This window comes from Macrobrachium nipponense, chromosome 6, assembly GCF_015104395.2.
Source record: "Macrobrachium nipponense isolate FS-2020 chromosome 6, ASM1510439v2, whole genome shotgun sequence".
In the NCBI taxonomy this organism is placed as follows: Eukaryota; Metazoa; Arthropoda; class Malacostraca; order Decapoda; family Palaemonidae; genus Macrobrachium; species Macrobrachium nipponense.
In genome coordinates, this window is record NC_061108.1 from 97258776 (window position 1) to 97279330 (window position 20555).

At 35.9% G+C, this 20555-nt stretch overlaps 1 protein-coding gene across 1 annotated transcript; it reads right to left on the bottom strand.

Moving 5' to 3' along the window:
- Window positions 1–1988: 1988 nt before the first annotated feature.
- On the bottom strand, window positions 1989–19749 carry LOC135216178 (uncharacterized). The gene is made up of 3 exons (XM_064251311.1): window positions 19535–19749; window positions 2518–2683; window positions 1989–2220 (listed from the first exon to the last, which is right to left on the bottom strand). Exons 1-3 carry the CDS (start codon window positions 19710–19712, stop codon window positions 2016–2018), a joined length of 549 nt encoding a protein of 182 aa, XP_064107381.1. The 5' UTR covers window positions 19713–19749; the 3' UTR covers window positions 1989–2015.
- Between the last annotated feature and the right edge of the window lie 806 nt (window positions 19750–20555).

Sequence of the window (20555 nt, forward strand, 5' to 3'; positions counted from 1 at the left end):
ACCTCGACAAAATCAACCAGCTCCTTAGCGACACAAATACTTACGAAAAACTGACGAAAAATCCCCTCCAGAACGTTCCCACAGAATTTTTTCGGAAAGTAAGATTAATTGGCCAAGACAAAAAGAGTATTGAACTATTAGAGAAATTTAAAGTAATTAATCCTAAATTACCCTACTTTTATGGTCTTCCCAAAACTCACAAAGACAATCTTCCATTCAGACCCATCATTTCATGCGCCGGAGCTTTCAATTACAAAATTTCTAAATGGTTAGCTGGCCTCCTTTCTCCTTTTTTAGGCACTTTTTCTCCCAGTCACATCAAACATTCGGAAGACTTTTGTCACAAATTCAGAGAAGCACATATACCACTTCACAACATAAAACTTTTAAGCCTTGACGTAGACTCCCTATTCACAAAAGTACCAGTACAGGACGTTCTTCAGTTTTTAAGAGAAAAATTATCCCTATTCAGATCATTTCCCTTTGGCACTTGACAAAATAATAAAGTTAGTTGAATTATGTGCATCTAATAACGTATTTTCATTCGGGGAATCATTCTACAAGCAAAAATTCGGGTGTAGTATGGGTAGTCCTTTAAGTCCTATTTTAGCCAATCTGTACATGGAATACTTTGAAACTACAGTAATAAATGCAATAAAACCCAAAAACATGCTGTGGATGAGATACGTGGATGACATACTAACATTTTGGGATAATAATGTGGGGTAATTTTAATGAATTCCTCTCAAAATTAAACGCATTAGTGCCCAGCATCAAATTTAAAGTTGAATGGGAAACAGACAACAAAATTCCTTTTCTTGATGTTTTAATAATCAGAGACACGACAGAATACAAATTTACCATATACAGAAAACCGAAACGTTCTCACTTTCATATATTCACTACTTTAGCTATCATGACAATACTATCAAGATAGGTGTAGCTAGCAACCTATTCTTAAGAGCCTTACGAATTTGTTCCCCAGATTTTCCTGGAAAAAGAATTTGAACTAATTCGCAAGCAACTTTCATCTTTAAAGTATCCTGACCATATAATTGAGAAAGCAATTCAAAAAGCAAACGTAATTTTCTACCGACCCCCTAAAGACAAGACCAGAGACACACCCAACAATAAAATAAAAATTCCCCACCTGGAGACGATTAAGAGAGTAACTCACACCCTTGGGAAATCCAACCCTTTTGCATTTACCTACCCAAATACCTTAGCCAAATCCCTGATTAACGTCCAACAAAAGACATCGCCCAAAGACTCTGGGGTATATGAGATCCCATGCCAGGACTGTGACCAATCTTACATCGGATTTACAGGTAAATCACTTCCCCAGAGATTAATACAACACAAACGGTCAGTTAGGTATGGACAACAGAACTCGGCTATTTTCAACCATATAAATGAACATAACCATAGAATAAACTGGAATATGTCACGTGTAATTTATAGCAGCAACTGCAGGTACAAGAGTCAAATGATGGAATCGGCCTTAATAAAGAGAAGCAGGTATGAACATCTCAAAAGGGAATTGGACATCGGACATCGTCGACGCAGTGTTCATTCAACCAACGCTTAAGAAGATTAAAGGAAGATTATCAGCGGGGGTGACCTAAATTGGCTTACTTGTGGACGAATCTCTTGGTATAAATACCACCTTTTCTGTAAACTTTTCTCATTCATATACCTGAAGAGAGAGACAGCAGTCTCTGAAATATAGTACTTTTCTCTCTACATTTTGGTGTTTTTTATGGGCTCCTTTTATTAGATATATATATATATATATATATATATATATATATAGATATATATATATATATATACACACAATGGGTACTTATTATATATTTTGACCATTTATGGCCATTATTTACTCAGAAGTCCGATTGTTAGTCCCTATATCAGCGACCGCCCCCCCCCCCCCGCAAATACACTGACCATCAGTTACCCATCCCTACCTCTCTTCATTCCAGAACAAAAGAAAGTCGAGAACAAACATGAATAAATCACCTTTCTATGAAGACCTTCGTGTTTTCCTCCAGCATGAAGCCAACCAGGGAATTCTCAGTAGATATGACGTCAGTTCTGCCGAAGGCGCTGCTGTGTTTATACGCCGGGTCGTCCTTGGACACCACGATGCCCATCTCATGGATGAGCTGCTTCAGGTTCTCGAGATGCAGGAAGTTCCGTTCGCCCTCGACTTCAGCTTCTCTGCCGGAATTGAGGTCGGTGAATTTTGGAAGTTTTGGTAATGGTTGGTATTGGCGTTGCTAGAGTGTTTTTCATTTTGTCACTTTTTAATTATCTTCTGGTTATTAGGGTGTTGATTTATTAAGACATCGGCATTTGGACGTTTGCATCGTTGTAAGAGAGGTTATTATTTTTGAGGTCGAAACAAACAAAATTCCCTACAGAAATTATAGAGTTTGTAGAGTACTGTGAATCAAGAATGCCAGTGAAAATCTTTACATTACGGATCATTATTCATTTGACAGTTTATTCATTTACCGAATCATTTCCTCGACATTATGAAGGCTCAAGATACTATCCCAGTCAAAGAAGTTTGCGAGACGCAGAGTATCTGATGATGCAGACGGCTCAGAAGCAGTTGAGGACTTGGTAACATTTCCGTTGCTGTTCAGCCTCTTAAACTCGTTCATAAACCAGGTTGTGTCTGAAAAAAATAATTTGTATATATTTTCTCTTTACACTCTTTAACCCCTTTAAGGGATTGGTGTTCTTAGGAAATATGTAGGGATGAGGTTGCTAGCTCTATGACCTTGACATAACTCGTAGGTGATGCTGCTGTCCATTTGTAGTTGGATCTAACACTGGGTGGTTTGCCAGGAGCAAGACACCAATCTTGACTGTGAGCTCAGCTCTAATCACAAAATTACTGCACCAAATATACTCACACACACAATTATATATATATATATATATATATATATATATATATATTATATATATATATATATATATATATTATATATATGAGGGCCTCAGAACCACAGAGTTGTAAACGCCACCCCCACCAATATTGAGTTAGCCGTACCAGTAGATTTGGCAACGTTTCCTCTGTCTATTTGTTGCATTTCTATGCTATTCAGGAGTTTCAAAAAGGTCGAAATCCCTACTTGAGCATTAGGAATTATCGATTTTGTCTACATGAATGAACGTTGTGTCACGCGGAGGTTACAGCCTCATAAGGGCTCAGTTAGAACCACAAAGAAGTACGTGCGCAGCTCAAGAGTGAGCCAATGAGAGCGCGCGTCACTAAGCGGGTAGTCAGCTCTAAGCAAATCAGCATTTTTCCCCATAAGGCGGCCGTAAGTGTCGGCCAATCACTGCACAGTTTACATTCCCCACCTCCCCTTGTTTTCAAGTTCTTTAGCGGATGTACAGTATTTTCATGGTGAGTACAGATTAAAATATTTACTTTTTTTTTTTAGAGAAGTAGTAGTGAGTGTAGTAGTATTATTTTTCTATAATTTTTTTGTTTTGATTATTATTATGATATTGGTGATGATTATTTTAATGGCTAAACATTATGATGATGGAATGTTATCATGGTCAACATCATCAATACTAATATTACCGTATTATCATTATTATTTGCTATTATCATTAATAATATTATTATAAATTTCTCCTATTATTATTATTATTATTATTATTATTATTATTATTATTATTATTATCATCAGTATAACATCCATGATTGTTATACCACGAAAATATTTTCATGGTGAGTACACATTTTATTTCAATTATTATTATTATCAATATCATTAACCAATATTACTGTATTAGCATTATTATTGATATTATTTTTATATTATATATTTTTTTAATATTATTATTATTATTATTATTATTATTATTATTATTATCAGTGCTATTATTATTGATTATTATTATTATTATTATTATTATTATATTATTATTATTATTATTATTATTATTATTATTATTATTATTATTATTATTATTATTATTACATCTATTGCTGTTATAACACGAATATAATAACACTTTATTATCCTTTTACACATTTAATTATGGTTTAAGTGCTGGTTATGAAGAAAATATACACAAATGTGGGGAGTTAGGCGTACATTTTGAATGCTAGCGCACAAGCGCACCCCACAATTTTTTTTAAATTTTCACCAAAAATTTATAAAGGGTAGGGCTTTCATATGAAACTTAGTTTAAATCAATATCTTTCTTAGAAGCAGAGTAATGAATGCTAGACTTTGAGGGCAATTTACTCATTTTTTAAAAAGTGGCGTTTACCACCTTGTGGTTCTGAGGCCCTCATATATATATATATATATATATATATATATATATATATATATATATATATATATATATATATATATATATATATATATATATATATGTGTGTGTGTGTGTGTGTGTGTGTGTGTGTGTGTATGTATGTATACATATACATATAAATATACATACACACACACACACACACATATATATATATATATATATATATATTATATATATCTATATATATATATATATATATATAATTTTTAGGACCAAAGGACACTCGTTTAAGCAAATTAAACAAACAGGCAACTTCACCTACCTCGTTCGTTGCACATCGTTCTGGCATTAGCTAAAAATGCAAACTGGTCTAATGAATCCCCGTAGATACAAAAATATACTTTTTATTTCCCAAATTAGCTAACATTAAATGGAACAAAATGAATACATTAAAGTGGAGTTAAAAGAATAAAGTCTGACCCCCAAAAAACTGTAAACTGTCATTTTCCTCTCCTGAACCAGGTTTAAATAAACACTCCCCTTAAAATCTCACTTTCTGATTAACTATGCCATTTTAATGGTCATTAAAGTCTTAGAGAACCCATTCTTTTATATGGTGCCATGAACCCATCTGAAATAAAGAGACATATTTATTACACCACTCCACATGTAAAAGTTAATTAAAATGAATGTGGATGCAATACACTTCCCTTTCTCTTTTCACTTCAAAGGGTAACTTTTCCAAAGTCTCGTATTACTCTACCTTGTGATGGGCATTCTCAAACCTCCTCCAGGTGTGTTCTGTACAATGACACAAGCAATCAAAGAGTGTGCTCTCTTCTTTGCATCACTTATCACCAAGGCCCATACATCATACGCTACGAACACTCGCACAGACACGCCTTGCGGAGTACCTAGCAACGACGGGCAGCCGCATGATCCAATCATGTGATCTCTGAGGCGTTGATAACCTCAGGTCGCATAGGTTACCATTCCTGGCTGTTTTTCATCTCAGCATTCTTCGAGAAGCCAAGTGCTTATCACTAAGCGCCTCTGTCTCTAACCGGAAAAAGCTGAGATTAACAATTCACTACCACACCTTTTTTTAAGATGGCTCGGCCACCTATGTCTTTTGTGCACTCCCATCACACACCACATCAGCAACTGGTATATACTGGTTCATAATGTTTGCAAGATAGACCCTATAACACATTTCGACCATCACTATGGATACCATAACAGGAATCACTGGGGCTGTGTAGCATTCGTCGAAGAAGAATTCATCCTCGTAATTATCCTCCAATGGTGGGACCGTAACCGTCTCCAAGATAGGTGGAACTTGAGCCGCCTCGTGGTTCCATGTAAGTGTTTCACGAACACCTTTGCCAAATAATTGCAGACCCAGGCTGAGCACGTGAACCATCTCGAAACAATTCAGCATGCGCCATTATTCAGCATCTGCGACCCCTGTAAGTGTATCCAACACCCCCGTCGCCGAACTGTAGATTCAACGTCTTCCGATGAAGGAATTGTAACCACCACCTCGTTGTCAACGAAATATCCTGTGACTCATGTAAGTGTGTCTCACACCCACCTCATAGAAGATTGTAGACTCCTGATTTGTCCTAGAACATATCCTGAGACGATCAACCGACGACATCTCGTTCATTGCAAAGGTGATCCATAACATCGCCGCTCGTGTGTAGATTCGACCTCTGGTACTATAGAAAGCTGTTTCCGTCGTCACCATTGCGTGAAGTTGGGAATTCTTTAAAGTCATTGTGCGTCCGTATTTGAAAATTCTACATGCTCATACAATAACTAAAGTCTTGCTTTACCACACGAATCTGTCATTAACTGATATACCCAATCTCATAGTCAATTATTAAAAATTTCTCACTAAACAAAATATGATTTTTACCCTTTGAATCCTCACAACTAATCCCATATCTGACAAATATAATATCAAAAACCCCCATAATTTTTATACAGCAAAACCCCTGTACTGTTTATATAGTTAACCTCCATCAAATATAATGCCGAATACCCCTTCTATCTGACACATATACCCCTATAAATTCTACCTCCTGTCTAAAATAGAAATGCTATGTAAAGCTTAACCCCGATTACAAATATCCCTTGTAGGAAGAAAAATAATGATAATTGAACTTTTCCCATTACAAAATGTACACGGTGAGAAAAATATATATATATATATATATATATATATATATATATATATATATATATATATATATATATAATCCAATGCTTTTCCACATAAACGCAGTATGTATCGTTACGGAATTTGCTGCCGCAACATATCCCATCGACCGGAATTGACCCCTTACATTCATCCCTATGGAATGTCATAATCGACATCCCTGAAAACAGTGCAAATCTACGAGTAATCAACTCCGAAAGGAAAAATCAGCAACCGGTCTCATCACAGCATTATCAGCATTAATCCACCTGTGAATACCTAATGTGCACAAATCACACTTTAGATTTATCTAGTCAGATTTGCAACCTCAGAAATCATTATTCACCAAATGGCCCATAAATTCTTTACTGATACTATATAACCATATTCCACAAAATTATCCTTAGGACATCCACAAAGGTACCCAGAAATTGTCCTTGAAAACATAACTCATTCACGATACTGCCACAAGTATATAAAACCATATACCCACCTCATTGGGATATAAACCACAGAAAACCACAATTCAACCATTATATACCGCCAAATATAACCACCGGTGAATATAAAAATACAACTTCTTCACAGGGACCCTTAAAACCAAAAGTACCACAATACCCACCTCTCGGCTCGTAAAACCACAGATCACTGCAAAAAAAAAAAAAAAAAAAAAAAAAAAAAAAAAAAAAAAAAAAAAAAAACAAAAAAAAAAAAAAAAAAAAAAAAAAAAAAAAAAAAAAAAAAAAAAACCAAAAAAAAAAAAAAAAAAAAAAAAAAAAAATCAGACCCAAAAATTCACCACCCAAAAAACCGCAAAAATTCAGCCCCAATAAACCCATATGCACAGAAACCACCACAGGCTTGTCATAATATTTCTCAACTTAACAGAAATTTGCCATACTTTTCAACCCGATTTTCCATGTGAAATAATTACCTCTGGTTTTTATGCCAAATCGCCGCAGTTTCCGCATAATAAGAAAAATAGTAGAAGAAATGAAAGAAAAAAAAACATTAAACACATTTCACCATCAATTTGCAAAACCAGAAAAAAATGCAACTGCGCAACATTATATTAGTTACCACAACCAACTCTTTTCCGTTTTGATATATTGGTTAATTTTGACCGACCTGTTTTTTCCTCTAAGACTATAAATCTGTTTCCAGTCTTTTCCTCAACGACTCTAAAAAGACCCTCAAATTTGGTACCCAATTTGTAATTTAGTTCATTTCTCATGTTGATTTTCAGAAATACCTTGTCTCCAACATTGATCTTAGGATCAGATGTTCTGCTATTACTTCTTTCTACCATTTCTCGGGTCGTGGCCTCGAGATAACGGCGGAGACAAGCATGTCTCTCTCTCGCTGTAGATATTAATGCTTCAATTATATCTTCCCCATGATGAGGTATAGTTAACAGATCGAATGTGCCTCGTGCTGGGCAACAAAACAAAGCTTCAAATGGAGACATTTTAATGGAATCACTAACCTTAGTGTTAATATTATGTCTAACAACATTAATATATCTATCCCAGTTTTTATCATTACCACCTACAGTCTTCCTGAGAGCTTTGAGCACTTTCCTGTTTGCTTGTTCACACAACCCATTAGCTTCAGGTCTGTATAGAATAATTGTTACTTTCTGTATCCCCATGACTTCCGCCAAACATTCTAAAGTTTTGTCTTCAAATTCTCTGCCATTGTCGGTCAATAAAACCTCGGGTGAGCCATATCTACAATTGATGCCATTGAAAAATGCTATAGCTACTTCTTCAGCTGTTTTATGTTTAAATGGAAAAATTTCTACTATCCTCATAAGATCATCTATTATTACTAACAAGTACTTATTCGCATATCTAGATTTACAAAAATTTCCTAGGATATTAATATGTATTCTCTGAAAAGGTATCGGATATGACCCTAATTTGCAGGAAGTTATCCTTGCAGGTTTGCAAGCATTGCATACTGTACAGTTTTTACCAAATTTTCCACATCTTTCCCCATGTTTTTCCAAATATATTTAGCGCCCACCTCATTATACGTTTTTCTATCCCCAAGTGTGGACTACCAAACCTGCAATGTACTATATCCAAAACCACTGGAATTAGGACTTCCGGAATTACGATCTGTGTCGTGTCTCCTTTACTTTCACTGGTTCTCAGTTTATATTTAATTTTCCTGGCCAATAGATTACCCTCTAACTCTAAACCCGGAAAAGGTAACTTGTAACGTTTCCCGACTAATTCCCCTCTAAGAAACGCTTTTGCGTCTGCCAAAATTTCATCTTCATCCTGCCTTTGCTGTATGAGACCCATATCCCATTTTATAGAATCCCTAGTGACTAGCACAACTTGAAATCCTTCCGTGTCATAAGAACTTCTACTAAGGGCATCCGCTACTACATTTAATTTGTGTTCTATATATTTGAGCTTTGCGTCGAAGTCTCTGATAGTTAGAAACCACCGAGCTCTTTTAGGCGACAAATCGGGCTTATTAAAAAGATCCAATAATGGCTTGTGGTCTGTAAGGACTTCTACTTTATTCCCCATCAGTAGCATTTTAAAATGAGCCAAACTTGATACTATTGCAAAGGCTTCGTTATCTATGGTAGCCATTGATCTTTCATTGCTGCCCTTTGTCCTAAACTTCCTGTTATAAAAGGCTATTGGATTGAATTTCCCAGCAAACTTTTGCATAAGACAAGCACCTATACCCTCCTGACTGGCATCAGTCACTATTATGAATGGTTTGCTGAAATCTGGAAATTTCAGAACTGGGGGATTCATTAACGTGTCCTTACGTTCGTTTTTGAAAACTATCACTCGGGTTTCCCCCATTGATTGAATGTCTTCCCAAAATATATCTGTTAGGGGAGCTGCTATGTAAGAAAACCCTTTCACAAACCTACGAAAGAAACCGGCAATACCTAGGAATGACTTAATTTTCTTTCTTTGATCTCGGGATGCTAAAATTCGCTATTGCTTTGACTTTATCGTCGATTACTCTAAACCCTTCCTTGGATATGACATGGCCTAAATATGTGATTTGTTTTTTCAAGAACGAACACTTAGCTAGCTTAATTTTCAACCCTGCTAATCTAAGCCTCCTAAGTACATCCTTAAGCACTTCCAGGTGTTGCGCGATTGTGTCTGTTGCGACTAATATGTCATCCATGTATACAAAAACATTTTTACCCAATAACCCATGCAAAACTGTGTTCACCAACCTGGTAAAAGTCATTGGACTGCCCGATAAACCAAACGACATCCACGTAAATTCATAGTGTCCCTTGGGCACTGAAAAAGCCGTATATTCCTTACTACTCTCACTAAGAGGGACCTGCAGAAAACCCTGCGCTAAATCAATTGAGCTATAAATATTATGTCCCCCGATTTCTACAAAAAGATCTGGTATGCACGCAACTGGATACCAGTCAGGGATTGTTTTTTCATTTAAACGTCGAAAATCGACACATACACGGACAGAACCATCCTTATTAGGCACTGCTAACAGAGGAAAGTTGTATGGAGACACATAGGCCTAATGATTCCTTCCTCTTCCCATTTATTGACCTCTTTCTCTACCTGTTCTCTGATTTTTTTATCACCTTGTAAGGCTACTGTATCCCCAAATTCTGCCAAGAGCTAGCTTACCGCTTCAACATGCTCACTATAATCCGCATTAGCTAAATGTTCTCTAAATATTCGCTTCCTTGATTGCATTCCTGCCTCTGAAAACTCAGATTTCCCCTCTACAATAGCCACTGAACCACTGTCATTACTCCAATCTTGGAGATCTACCACATATGGCATTATGGGTGGTGATACTGATACTAATATTGATATTATTATTGATACTAACAATGGGGTTAATGTAATGAGAACCACGGGTGGTGATATTTATGGGATCGTGAAACAGGGAAGTACTAACTGTATCATTACAGTTCAGTAATTCTACCCATGTAACACCAGTGTTTGATACACTGTTCACTGATGCCGTGCTATTAATCCCTCTTCATTCCTCACTGTCCTCAACTACGCACACATCCGCGGGCTTTTTCACTTCCCTCAACTTGACTTTTACCATAGTCTTTGAACCTGGCATTAAAACAACATCCTCTGATAAAACAAATTTATATTTGTGGTTAGTACCTCCCTGTTCCACGATCCCATAAATATCACCACCTGTGGTTCTCATTACATTAACCCCATTGTTAGTATCAGCAATAATATCAATATTAGTATCAGTATCCCCACCCATAATGCCATTGTCACATTCACCAAAATTATTACCACCATGGCCCCCAATATCTTGTTTAATATCACTGCAGTTATTCCCTGTATCATCAGTGTGGGTTTTGATATTACCACTCCTCCATGTCCCCAGTATCATCACCATTAGCACCGCCAAACGCACCCCCTTTTTCAATAATCTCCATATCCTCAGTTCCAATTACGTCCTCATAAGGAAGAAAAACACCAGGTATTCCAACCATTATACCACTAACACCTGCATGGGCCGAAATCTTGTGTCTCCTACATGCAGGATGACCCAGCAAAAGTCTGTTGCCCAACGCAACCCCTTTTATAACCAAAAATGATTCTATTAACACTATCACCGAGAGTAAACCTTATTCTAACACAACCCAGGGTGTTTAATCTATGGGCTTGCACATCACACATCGTCTCCATTGAGGGTTTCAAAGGGTAATGGGAGAACATGGATTGATACAAATTATGATCCATCAGGTTAATACTTGAACTGGTATCAATAAATACCGGGATATCAACATCCTCCACTGTTCCATAAACTATAGGTCGGGGCTCTGGGGCATCCCCCACGAGACCACAATGGCACGTACAAATCATCTGTACCCTCTTTGTTGATCAGCTTTCCAAAAATTTCGCCGATCCCTTTGCCCTCTTAAGTGACCTGCCTGGGAAGTTCTCGTTTAATAACTCCCAGAACTTTGAGGTGTAGGTCTCGCATCTTTCCGTATCTGAGACTCACAAGTTTGCCAATAGTGATCCACACTCTTACACATTCCACAATATTTGACTTTACACACTCTCTTTAGGTGCCCTGGTTTATTACAATTGTAGCAACGCAACTGCTGTTGCCTTTGATCGATCAATCTTATATTGTACCTTTGCACACAAATGGGGAGAAGAAAATTCTGTCTCTTTTCACTCTATTTCCCGGACAGGTCCCATTAAGAAATGTACTATCTACGGTGGGACATTTAGACATGTTTCTGAATTTGGGCATAAATTAATTCTTTGTCTGATGTAGGTTCAATCTCTTCATCAAAACTGTCCACTATTGCGTCCGGTACATCGTGTAATAGCATCACAAAATGGATCAGTTTATGTAAATTGTCAAGTGAGACACTACCGCTGTTAACCCACTTAGAGGTTTTCAATTTTTGTATAGCCCTCTGAAATCTCTCACCATATCCCATGTTCCTTTGAGCCATAAGCTGCTCTTAAAAATGCTTGCAAATCAGACCATGACCAGCATTTTGCATACTGAAAGCTTTGACAGTGAAAGGAAAGATCCCCCTTATTGAAATCTAACATGGCTTACACCTCTGTGAACGCCTCTATATCATCTGTAATCCATTAGGCCCTTAAATAATTATTCACCCCTTTAATAAAAATTTGCACCGGTTGTGAAAGAACTCCATCCACAACCCCGAGGAATGGGCTCACACACGCATTAACATTTGTAATCCGGTGAAGCAGAGTTTGCATACCACTTGCCTCAGCCATTTTGCTCTCTTTACGAAAACCCTTATACCTCACGATCTTCCCCGATCTTAGAAACATTAATATATTTATGCACGCACAAATCCCAATCTAGAAAAATTAATAATAATCATACACCAATAAAAGTTGAAAATAAACATGCACCGCACCCAGCAAACCACCATAACAGCTGTTAATATGAAATACAAGGTCGCACTGGGAACAAAAAAAAAGGGAGAAGAAAAAGAAGGAAAAAAAAAGTTCGAGAGAAAACCGCTTCATTCAGCATCCATTCGCACGGTTGCCTCTCTCTCTCTCTCTCTCTCTCTCTCTCTCTCTCTCTCTCTCTCTCTCTCTCTCTCCAGGGCGTAACCCACAGTACTAATTTCCCCGTATATCTTACCATAAAACCACTAATGTCCACTGAATCTCGAGGGACATCAAAATAAAACACTTATTAGCAAATTATCACCAATAAAAAGAGAACAAAAAGAAAGGAAAGGAAATATAAAATTATACACTCACGTCTTCATAGAACTGGGACCAGAACTTGTTTACCCATTGCAAATGCACGTAATTTATTCACGATACCCTGTAAACACTTTAATATGCCAAAAATTACACTTCACCTTTCTGAAACCCTGAGACACGACTTCACACAAACCGTTGCTAGAAAGACTGGCTGGCACACACAGAGATACACAGCCACACCCCCGAGTATCTACAATCAACAATAATGCGAGTTGCCGTGACATAATACAAACCTTCTTCCAAAAAATATGCCTAATCTATAGTCTCTTCAGAAGCGTACCTACGGCCTACAAAAACCTTTTAACGCTGCCACCAACTATTAAACGAGTTTTTAGGACCAAAGGACACTCGTTTAAACAAATTAAACAAACAGGCAACTTCACCTACTTCGTTCGTTGCACATCGTTTTGGCATTAGCTAAAAATGTAAACTGGGCTAATGAATCCCCGTAGATACAAAAATATACTTTTTATTTCCCAAATTAGCTAACATTAAATGGAACAAAATGAATACATAAAAGTGGAGTTAAAAGAATAAAGTCTGACCCCCAAAAAACCGTAAACTGACATTTTCCTCTCCTGAACCAGGTTTAACTATGCCATTTTAATTATCATTAAAGTCTTAGAAAACCCATTCTCTTATATGGTGACATGAACCCATCTGAAATAAAGAGACATGTTTATTACACCACTCCACATGTAAAAGTTAATTAAAATGAATGTGTACGCACTACACTTCTCTTTCTCTTTTCGCTTCAAAGGGTAACTTTTCCAAAGTCTCGTATTAATCTAACAAGGGCGTTCTCAAACATACTCCAGGTGTGTTCTGCACAATGACACAAGCAATCAAAGAATGTCCTCTCGTCTTTGCATCACTTATCACCAAGGCCCATACATCATACGCTACAAACACACACACATAGACACGCCTTGCGGAGTACCTAGCAACAACGGGCAGCCGCATGATCCAACCATGTGATCTCTGAGGCGTCGCCAACCTCAGGTCGCATAGGTCACCATTCCTGGCTGTTTTTCATTTGAGCATTCTTCGAGGAGCCAAGCGCTTATCACTATGCGCCTCTGTCTCTAACCGGAAAAAGCAGAGATTAACAATACATTACCACACCTTTTTTTAAGATATATATATATATTATATATATATATATATATATATATATATATATATATTGTGATGAAGTACCAAGTATCTGGTTACTACACTTGCCAATCATTAATTGTTACCTTACAACAGCCAGACACCTGAATCTTCACCACAGGTACTAAACGACTGAATACTCTAAAGGCAACAGTGATCCCTTAAACAACTTACCAGTATTGCAGGAAATCAGACTAAGTTCATTGAAACAGGTGTGAGATAATCTCATATGCAATTAAATTAATTAAAGGGCATCACTCCATCAATAACTTTAAAAGTCAAAGTATTTCCCTGATTTCAGAAGTCTGAGTACTTCCCTGGTTCTAACTCACTTCAAGTAAATTGAAGGAAAACAGCTCAATTACCACTCTAGGTTTCTACTTATACAAATCATACAATTATTTACTTATACTGGTGAAAAAGAAAACACTTATAAAAATTTAAAATACAAAAATTTATTATCAAACTCAAAATTTATAAGTGAAATTCACATTATCATGGAAAATTACTGTTACTTGAAAACAAAGTAAAGTTTAATTAATTCTTGAATTGAATTAATAAAATTAAATCAAAATTAGTTTATCACAAAATTCAAGAAAATTAATTGAATCGAAATTCAAAAGTGTTAGGCAATAATTAAAATTTGGGAATTAATTCACAAGGGCTAAACAACAACAAAACTTGAAAAGAATTCTAAGTAAATGCAAATTAATTCATGTGTTAAATTCAATTAAATGTGCAATGATTAAGTAATGAAAACAACTAAGTTAATTAAATTGTGAGCGCAAATGAAAACACAGAAAAAGGTGTAAAATACCAAAATTGCAAAAAGCACTAATCACACTGAATATAAAATAAAAACACACACTTCAATAAGAAAAAATAGATAAATGCACACACAAAAAAAAATCACTTCAACAAGAAAATGGATAAATGCACAAGAATCACTTCAATTGAAACAAACACAAAACATAAAAATTTGCAATGTGTAAAAATTTAAACTTTCACCAAACCATTGTAACTATTAGTTCTCTAAACCATTGTAACTATTAGTTACAACTAATAAAGACTATATAACATTACCTTGGTACCAATTTTCTTTCTGCTGAAGCGCGTTTCACAATTTCACCAATTCACAATATTTCTCAAAAGAAAAGGCGCCGTTACACACTTGTACAATGTTTGTTCAGATTCCAATACTGAATAACTCTAAGAAATCCAAAATCTAAAATTCACGAGTGACCGATGTCTAAGTATAAATCTTTACGTTACGTTAATATCAAGTATGGCGAGAGAGAGAGAGAGAGAGAGAGAGAGAGAGAGAGAGAGAGAGAGAGAGAGAGAGAGAGATCTAAATGCTATGAGGATTTAGGTCTGAATAAATATTTCTCTTCGCACGAAAACTGAACAGTGGATATCACACAAAACGTTTAGGCTTGCAAAAGATTATGCAATCTTTCTAGAAGCTTCTAATATGATGTAACTTTACAGAAAAACCGTGAAATCTCCACGTGCTATTCGGCAAAGATGTACGAGTATGAAACCAGTCATGAACGTATGCTCAACAAAGACACTCAATCGAAGCAAAAGTCCCTTATCAGACGTGATGACATGTATGTATATCTTTCTTGCAGCATAAGACCCTACGAAGTTGAAATTGTCTTGGACGCCGTTCTTAAAAAAGAGATCTGAATACACTTAAGAATCTAGGTAAACGTGAAGATCTAATCACTTCCAGACCTGATAAAGGTAAAGGTGTTTTACTGCTTAATAAGCAGGAATATATTGATAAGGTTAGTCACTATCTTGCAGATAACTCCAAATTTCAGTCTCTCGGTGAACAAAATTTGTTAGAAATTTAGAAGAGGGAGGATAAAATTAACAGATTCTCAAAAAAATATAAAAATGAGGGCATTTTAGATGAAACCACTTACCAAAAACTATTTGTAACAGGCTCTTCATTTATTATTTTACATGGTCTCCCTAAAAGGACGATGTTCCCATGAGACCTATTATGGCAGAGTACAATAGTCCAGCCTATTCAATATCTAAATATCTAGTTACTTTACTTAATGAATTCGCTTATAACCAAATCTCACTGAAAAATGGATACGAGTTCCCAGAACAAATAGTTACAGGATGGTGATCTACATATGACCAGTTTTGATGTAGAATCACTCTTTACAAAAGTTCCTGTAAATGAAACTATTAAGATGATTTTAGATAAGATTGGTTACGAAGATCATATAACTTTTCACGCTTTTAACAGACAACTCTTCAAGTCGCTTCTTGAGCTTTTTGGGCAAGACTATGTTTATTTTCAACTGTCAACTTTTCTCGCAGGTGGACGGAGTTGCTATGGGTTCCCTTTTGGGACCCGTGTTTGCTAACATTTTCATGTCTTCTTTAGAAGAAACTTTTTTTAACTTAACTGCCCAGATGTGTGTTAACCCGCATACTATAGACGATATGTCGATGGCACTTTCATGTTATTCAAAGAACCTTGGTAAAAGGAGAAGTTCCTAGATTATATCAACACACATCAAAATATGAAATTTAATTTGGAAAATGAAAGTAACAATTCTGCCTTTCTTAGAAATTAGTCAGTAGAGATAATGGGGAATTTACCACGTTGGTATACAGGAAAAAATCCTACACGGAACTTGCCAATAATTTTTATAGTTCATGTTTTAAGAATTTTAAATCGAACTCCATTTACAATATGGTTTACAGGGCTATCCGTTAATCTTCAAGCTGGTCCCTTTTCACAATGAAATAGAGTTTTAAGCAAGTTTCTTTTCACAGAACTCATAACCAGACAATTTGGTTTATAAAATTATTAACAGACTGCTTTCACAAAAAAATTTTAAGTCGACTCCCTCTTACAATGAAGAAAAGAAAAAACAATTAGCTACCATCCCTTTTATCTCATATAATAAGTTTTTTAAGTAAAGTAAAACGTATTAGAGTTTGGCTGCCTTAATATGCATCTTATCCCTATCATATTTTTCAACCACATAGACAAACTGCCGACCTTCAGGTGATCCAACATTATTTACAAATTTAAGTGCCCGGGATGTTCCGGTATTTAAGTTGGTTCTTACCGAAGGTTGTTGCAGATGATATTGCTTTCACATGGGATATAGTTTCAGAACGGGATAGAGAATTAGCAAACCTGAATTCTGTAATATTAGGAACTATGAGTCCATATGCAGGAATCAAGTCGATAAGAAACATTTTTCTATTATTGGTGGTACAAGCCACAGTAACTACCTCACCATCCTTATCTTTATACATTAAACCGCTAGTTCCGTTTTTAAACTCCGTGTCTGCTGCTCCTCTACATCTAGCATAACTAAAGTCTTGGGTAGGTCTGCAGTCTTGGTCATTCGTTCTTCCTTCTCCACTCTAACAGGTTGTTAGGCACTGGGTCTCTCTTTTACTATTGACACAATTCTTATGACTTTTTTTTTTAAGGTAAAGTTAACTATTAAGTTTTTTATTTAATTTTTTTTATTTTTATTGTACTGTCATTTATAATATTTTTAATGAGTATATTTTAATTTTATAGACTGATGATGCACTAAGTTTATGTGCGAAATGTTTCTTTTATGATTACCGATATATATATATATATATATATATATATATATATATATATATATATATGTGTGTGTGTGTGTGTGTGTGTGTGTGTGTGTGTGTGCGTGCGTGTGTGTGTATGTGTGTATGTATGTATGTATGTATATATGAACAAAGTTAAAGCCATGAAGGAAAATTGGAACACTGGAGATGCTAAGTACTTTCGTCCTATTACCAAGACCTGGTCATAGCAACTAAAGATATGCAGAAGCAAAGGCCAATGTAAATGGTGGGTACAAGTCATAAAGGAATACAAAAAGTTTGGGATATCACAGAACGGTTAGCAGACAAAAGTCGAAATCTACTATCTCTCAGTTCCTTTTGCAACATATGTTTTATGACTGGGTCAAAAGAAAGTAATCCTTGACTTTCATGAAAATTATTCACCCAGGTTAACTGAATAAAAACAATTCTAACAAGTTCCTGGGTGAATAATTTTTATGTAAGTCAAGGATGATTTTCTTTTGACCCGGTCGTAAAACATGTTCCAGAAGGAATTGAAAGATGGAATAAAGAGGATTACCAATAAATAGATTTTTTTTTATAATCTGCTGACTGTTCTGTGACCTCCCGAACTTTATGTATTCCCTTATTACTTATACCCACCATTTATATAGGCCCTTGCTTCTGTATATCTTTAGTTGCTGTAACCATATCTTGGTAATAAGATGAAAGTACTTAGCATCTCCAGTGTTTCAATTTTCCTTCGTGGCTGTAACTTTGTTCGTACAATCATAACGTTTTTTTATTTCTTCTGATTTAAAATTAAACATATATATGTATATTTTATATATATACTATATATTAATATGTGTATATTAGATAAGTATATGTACCGGGTGTTTCGAAATTAGAGGCCCCCTCCACAGAACAAATGGAAAGTTATGAAGTTTTCTGCTATAGCCTATCTCCAAGTACATCATATTAAGTTTCTATTCAGCTATTTTTCATTTTACATTTCTTGTATTTTCAGACTGAGTGACGGAGTTAGATACAGCCATGGCGAATGACTCGGAGGAAATCAGACACAGGAGCTGCTTTGAAACAGTGGTATTGATTTCTTCTCGTCAAGTCAATTTCCAGGTAGCTCCCCTGACCTTAATGTGTGTGAAAACATTGGTAATATCTTAAAGGATTGTGTTGAAGCGTGCACAATGAACTATACCAAGCCTCGACGACCTGCGAAGCGAGGTGACAGAAGTGTTCAGGGAAATGGAGTTCGAGTCTCAGCTTTTTTTGCGATTTTGTGTGGTTTCCATCTGCTTGTACCACAGTCTGCATTCTTGAGGGATATGATTTCAGTAAATCACAGAAACGCTGAGAATCGAACTCCATTTCCCTGTGCACTTCTGTCACCTCGCTTCGCAGGTCGTCGAGGCTTGGTCCATCATACTTCATTGTGCATGCTTCAACACAATCCTTAAAGATATTACCAGTGTTTTCACACACATTAAGGTCAGGGGAGCTACCTGGAAATGGTGGTCAGCTGCCTGCTGTTGGCTACAGCCAAGGTGAAGTGTATGAGGCTAGTAACGTCACCCCAAAAGACTTTGCCAAATACTGAAAAGATTGTTTGTATATATATAATATATATATATATATATATAGATATATATATATAATATATATATATATTATATATATATATATATGTATATATGTATATATATATATATATATACACAATCTTTTCAGTATTTGGCAAAGTCTTTTGGGGTGATGTTACTAGCCTCATACACTTCACCTTGGCTGTAGCCAACAGCAGGCAGCTGACCACCATGTGCCTATTTCATGATAAAGTTAACAAAGGCATTGTGGTTTAATCTTGACTCTACCTCAGCTCTAAAATACTCTTGTTGTTTTTTTACTCAATAGAAAAAATGAATTAATTCCCTTTATTTGAAGTAAAAAACAAATTAACTGTCTAATCTAATTTACTATAATAATGATTTTATTTCCTTACCTTTAAAAGGGAGGTCAAGATTCAAGATATTCCTAAGGTTAGCGTCCTGAGGAACACCTCTATTCTCTTGAAGACATGTATAGGCACTCAAGCACCTTTGCCCCGCGATCCCATTGGGGGATTGAAGAAGCAGCAGCAGCAGCGACGAAAGGGGCGCCAATGTAAACAAAAGCTTCATGGTCCCGTTCGTTCCGAAACGCGATTAAAAATTGGCTCGTTTTCTGAAAGTTGATTTTGGTTGAATTGATTTGGAGCGGGAAGTGACTAAATATGCCAGGATGATTGTTGTTTGTTGTAGATTGGGAGAAGTTCGATGCAGTTATTGTATTCGTCAAGGAATTCATAGGTTTTATTTGACTGAAATTGAATATGCATTTGCATGAGTCTGGGTTATTCTCCTGAGATAATTGAAACTCTTCATAAATTATTTGTATTAGTTCTATTTTTAAAAGGTTCATATGATTGTGAAGTACTAATATGTCTATATATATATATATATTATATATATATATATATATATATATATATATATATATATATATATATATATAATCCCATAAGAGGTCAAGGCTAGTCCCTATCATGTAACAGGTGAAGAGGCAAAACACAATACATCAGTTGCTTTATTGTTGCCAACATTTCAAGACTGTGGTCTCATTTTCAATTTCTAAGGCCTACAACCTGAACCTCGGGTTGTAAGCCTTGAAAATGAGACCATAGTCTTGAAACGTTGGCAACAATAAAGCAGCCGATGTATTGAGCTGTTTTGCCTCTTCACCTGGTATAAATATATATATTGTTCAAGATTTTAAGCCAGAACCAAGGAAAGTAAGGTCTTTTACCAGTTTCAGGCACCCTTGTCTATATGCAAGTTGCCCCTTTGAACTGAAAGCATGCATTCTCTAGAAAAGCTATCTCTTCTCCCAATGGCTGTTGGAATTACCCCCACAGGGACGAGGACGGATCGTACCAGGAGAAAGTTTTAAAAGGGGCAGAAGCCACTGGCTCGGCCTCAGAACTA

Bases quoted from the DNA above. Each gene is read 5' to 3' on its own strand.
- LOC135216178 (XM_064251311.1), bottom strand. From the start codon at position 19,712: ATGAAGCTTTTGTTTACATTGGCGCCCCTTTCGTCGCTGCTGCTGCTG. The intron at 2,684-19,534 runs GTAAGGAAATAA...TATTTTTTTCAG, and splicing joins TCTTGACCTCCCTTTTAAAG to ACACAACCTGGTTTATGAAC. The intron at 2,221-2,517 runs GTAAATGAATAA...CAATTCCGGCAG, and splicing joins AATGTCGAGGAAATGATTCG to AGAAGCTGAAGTCGAGGGCG.